Source organism: Lolium perenne, chromosome 4, assembly GCF_019359855.2.
Source record: "Lolium perenne isolate Kyuss_39 chromosome 4, Kyuss_2.0, whole genome shotgun sequence".
Lineage (NCBI taxonomy): Eukaryota > Viridiplantae > Streptophyta > Magnoliopsida > Poales > Poaceae > Lolium > Lolium perenne.
Genome location: NC_067247.2, coordinates 69,105,711 through 69,110,205, shown reverse-complemented (window position 1 = coordinate 69,110,205; position 4,495 = coordinate 69,105,711). Strand labels below are relative to the sequence as shown.

Here is a 4,495-nt window from a genome sequence, read left to right as displayed (position 1 = left end):
AGCGCGCCATGAGTGGTGGGCAGCGGCTGGCCTTCTGGCGCCACCATTAATGGCATCGTCTCCCGCGCACCCCGGGCCTTTAAAAGGCGACTGCCATTGTCCCTACTATCGCCCACACCTCCCTACCACCGCCACCTCCACTCGCACAACCACCACCGCGCTTCGTCGCGTCACCATGGGAAGAAGAATGTCTTAGATGCACTCGGCAGCGGCGTGAAGAAGGAGGCGCGACCGTACAGGGTGCCAGCCGCCGTCGACATGACGCGGCTGATGCACGATAACTGGATGTCGTGCGGCAATTGGCAGGACGTGCACCTGCCTGGTGGTTGATGACGGCTCAGCCACCGTCGGTGTGTGTCCCGCTCGTGCCTCCGCGTGATCATGGAGATTCGGCGCAGTCGGATGTACCTGTCATCGGACCTTCGCGCCGACCCTGCGTACGCCACCGACTCTGATTGATGGCTCAGCTTACGCCAATTCGAGACGGATCCGAGAAAGAAGGCGGGATTCCTCGATGATCGGCACTACCCGTTTGGTCTTACCTCCACCGCCCGCACGCCATGATGCGCCTTGTCAAGCATGGCAGCCGTCCCCTCCTGCGCCTCCCCAGGAGGACGCCACGTTGGCCTACCACAACAAGGAGGCCAAGGACGACAACAATGACTTCGTCGGCAGCATCTTCCACGACTAGCAAACGTCCATGGAGGAGGGCCGAGATTTCCAGCTGCCAGAAACGATGACCGACGACGAGATCGCGAGGCTCGGCATCTTCGTGTTGGAGTTGCCTCAGGCACCTCCGCAGATGCCCTGGTACGCCACCGAGATCATGCCAGCATACCTCACGGATATGATAATGAGGCCCTCGAACGGGCGCTCCAGAACTCGGCCCCGCACCCGACGCATCCTCCACCTCCACCGTTCAATATGTGGGCTGCATTGTCCGCTCCACCTCCACCTCCACCACCGATAACACCGACGTATGCTCTGCCGGCTGACAACTGGCCGTGGGCGATCCCGGAGATCGTCGTCACCGATGAGGAAGAGGAGTAGGCTAGGTTAGCAGGCGCTTCATGGACTTTTTAGTTTTAGGTTTTTATTTTTGTTTATTCCCTATGTAAATTATATTTTTCAATTCAATGGAAAATTTTAATTTCTTTACGCTGGGACACTCCAGATGCAAACAAACGCGCAGTCGAATTCGGCCATTTGAACCGACATAAATGGATGAATGCAGTCACTTTTAGCGTCCATTTGGCGTCGGCCTGCTGGAGATGCCCTAAATTTTATACCCCCAGCATCCACCATAGCCCAGAGATGTGCTTGATTGGTGGCGTTTTTTTAAATAATATTTTTTTTGATCAATTTTACAAATAATATACGATTTTAAAAACTTCAAATGTTGGGCTAACTGTTAACCAACTAGATATGAAGCTTGGGCAGCCAACACAAAAGGCACAACATGTACATGGATGTAACCCAAATGGCCGGCATGGTCGGCAGCCAACCGGTCTCCCGATTGGTGGCTATCCGACCGACAGAGTCACAATTTGTAAAATTTTAAAATCGCATATTAATTGTGAAATTGCTGAAAAAAAATGTTTTGCAAAAAAATGTCGCTCTATCGGTGTCCCTTTCCGGCTTCGCTCCGTCGAAAATATCTGGGTTGCACGGCATATGCACCACACAGGTGTCCAGCGGCCACGGCACTCGGCACCCGCCACCGCTTGAGTGGCTGTGTATAAAGGACGGCGAGGATAAGCAGAGCGCCGAACAATGCGGAGCAGTTGGTGAGAGCTAGCAGCCAATCGTGTGTTCCTCCGGGGTGTTTCCCACACAATTGTGAAATCGGAGCGGGAGCACCGGCGAGGAGCACTGAGCGAGCGGGAACGCCCACGAGAGAAATCGGAGAGTTTGCCGGCTGCCATCTAAGAATCGCATACCGGGAGCATCCGCTGGGCAGCAGCCAGCCAGCACGGCGGCGCGCCACCGTATCAGCGGATGGCTTCGGCGCGCGTGGGTGCCGTCCGGCAAGGAAGCCGCGCGCGACGCGTGATCAGTGCGAGGACTGTGTGTGGCGGCGTTGCGCGGTGCCGCTCGCAAGGAACCGGTCGTGGCCTTGGCAGCCCGCAGGTGAACAAGAGTGGCCGTGTGGCCGTACGGGCCATGGTTTCTTGCACATTTTGGGCCGACGCCTCGGAGCTGGCCCAGGCTTCCCGGCGCACGTCCTCCGTCCGTGGGCGGCCTCTCCATGCCTCCGGCGCTGCAGCAAACTGACAAAGCACACCGCACAGACCTTGGCTCTGTAGCAAAAAGTGCCCCCATGCCGCATAAACAACTCCACGCTCCGTGTCGAGCTCAGGCGGCGCAACGAGAACGCCCGACCTCCCGAAAATATCCCCTCCCTCCTCAGCTCAGGCAGCGCCGCACGGCGACACCGCCGGCCTCCCCGAAAATATCCCGCCCGACAGCGGCCACTGTGCGCGCCACGCGTCCAGCCAACTTGGCGAGCTTACCGCGCGACGTCGGCGGTCAATGGCCCGCAGGTTGAGAGAACGCGACAGAGCCAGCGGCAATAAGATAAGCCGCAACTTGTGCGACGCTTCCAGAACCCTCCTCCCCATCCGGACGAACGCGCCCTCCGCCACATCACCGCTAATAAGATATTCCGTCGTGGAGGAGAAGATGGTTCCAATCCTTCCATTTCCAGAACCGTCTGGAAACTTCAGAATCGGAATCGGAAGCTGGGGGCGAGCTGTATAAATGGGCGACGACCGCGTGCTGGCCCGCTCCAAGTACGAGTGAAAGGGATAGGGCTCTGTAGTCTGTACTTTCGCCGCCTCCATGGTCCCTAATCCTTCACTATTCAATCCATCTCTCTCCCTGTACTTTCGCATCTCCTAAATTGGTCCAGCAGTATTGCCAATTCGGCAATTTTGGACAAGATCACTTCTCTGCTGCTCCACTTCTTCACAACAACACTCTTTTCCCCTTCATCTTCCGACGATAATTGATGGGTTAGTTAGCATCCGAATTGCTTCAGGAAACTCTCTTCTGTATCTGATTCAGGAAAGGCCATTTACGGGCTTGATTCTGAGGATTTTCTATTTGTTCGCTTTTGCATTTGTATCTGTCTTTGTATCGCCATGGATCCATTCAGGTTCAACGGCATTGTGAAAGAGGAGGAATTCGAGAACTTATCCGGAGCTGCAGCGGATGGCTATTCGCCGTCGTCTTGGGCCGGCGCCGCCGCTGATGACTATTCGCCATCGTCGTGGGGCGGCGCCGGCGCCCTGCCGGAGATGCCCCGGCCGATGGACAGCCTCGGCGAGGCCGGCCCGACGCCGTTCCTCAACAAGACGTACGAGGTGGTGGACGACCACAGCACGGACACCGTCATCTCCTGGGGCTTCGCCGGGAACAGCTTCATGGCGTGGGACGCGCAGGCCTTCTCCACCATTCTCCTCCCGCGCTATTTCAAGCACAGCAACTTCTCCAGCTTCGTCCGCCAGCTCAACACCTATGTAAATAAGCCTAATGACGTCTGACGGGTAACAAACGCAAATTGAACCTGATGTGCTTGCATCGAGGTTGCAGGGGTTCAGGAAGGTTGATCCGGACAGGTGGGAGTTCGCGGCGGAGGGGTTCCTGCGGGGCAAGAAAGAGCTGCTGAAGACGATCAGGCGTCGGCGGCCGCAGTCGAGCACGCCGCCCACGCAGCAGCAGCAGCAGCAGGAGGAGGACGGGCAGTTGGGTCACGAGGGCGAGGCGCACCGTTTGCAGCGCGACAAGAGCATCCTGCTCGCGGAGGTTGTGAAGCTGCGGCAGGAGCAGCAGGCGACGCGGGACAGGGCCGGCCCATAGCGCGGGCAGAGCGGCGCTCGCCCCGGGCCTCCAGGAGCTAGGGGCCCTGGCCCAAGATTTGTTTGCATATTATTACACTTATATATATACTTTTTGGGTTGTATAATTTAAAATAATTCTAGAATATATAGATGTTTTATGATGTAGCATACCGCTTCTCTACTCTGATTCCTAATACCAGAAGAATCAACAATTACTCTTTAGGCCACAGGGCTTAGAATAATTCTAGAAAATACAAAAGATCCAATCATACCTCTACTATGACTCCTTTTACAAAAATAATTTAATACTTCTAAATAATTTTTCCTGGTGACATTATTTCTTCTAGCCTTTCCAAATATGAACCACAACACCGACTCTCATAAATTTTCTCCGATTAATTTTAGATATATATATATATATATATATATATATATATATATATATATATATATATGTAGCTATGGTAAAAATAAGAATAATGATATATAATTTTATTGAACAATAGAAATAAATAGTTTCAATATCTTTACTGAGATTTCAAAGACCATGGATCTTTCAAATGTAAATATTATTTAGGGTTAGGAACACTAACCCCCCCTAACTATTAAGTGGGGCAAAACACCCCCCTAACTATCCAAAACCGGACACTAAA

At 53.7% G+C, this 4,495-nt stretch overlaps 1 protein-coding gene across 1 annotated transcript; it reads left to right on the top strand.

Annotated features, from left to right (window-relative positions):
- Positions 1-1,784: 1,784 nt before the first annotated feature.
- LOC127292896 (heat stress transcription factor A-2a) lies at positions 1,785-4,010 on the top strand. Its single transcript, XM_051322417.1, has 2 exons — positions 1,785-3,521; positions 3,595-4,010. The coding sequence occupies exons 1-2, from the start codon at positions 3,144-3,146 to the stop codon at positions 3,859-3,861; spliced, it is 645 nt and encodes a 214-aa protein (XP_051178377.1). The 5' UTR covers positions 1,785-3,143; the 3' UTR covers positions 3,862-4,010.
- The last annotated feature ends 485 nt before the right edge of the window (positions 4,011-4,495 follow it).

Bases quoted from the DNA above. Each gene is read 5' to 3' on its own strand.
- LOC127292896 (XM_051322417.1), top strand. From the start codon at position 3,144: ATGGATCCATTCAGGTTCAACGGCATTGTGAAAGAGGAGGAATTCGAG. The intron at 3,522-3,594 runs GTAAATAAGCCT...TCGAGGTTGCAG, and splicing joins TCCGCCAGCTCAACACCTAT to GGGTTCAGGAAGGTTGATCC.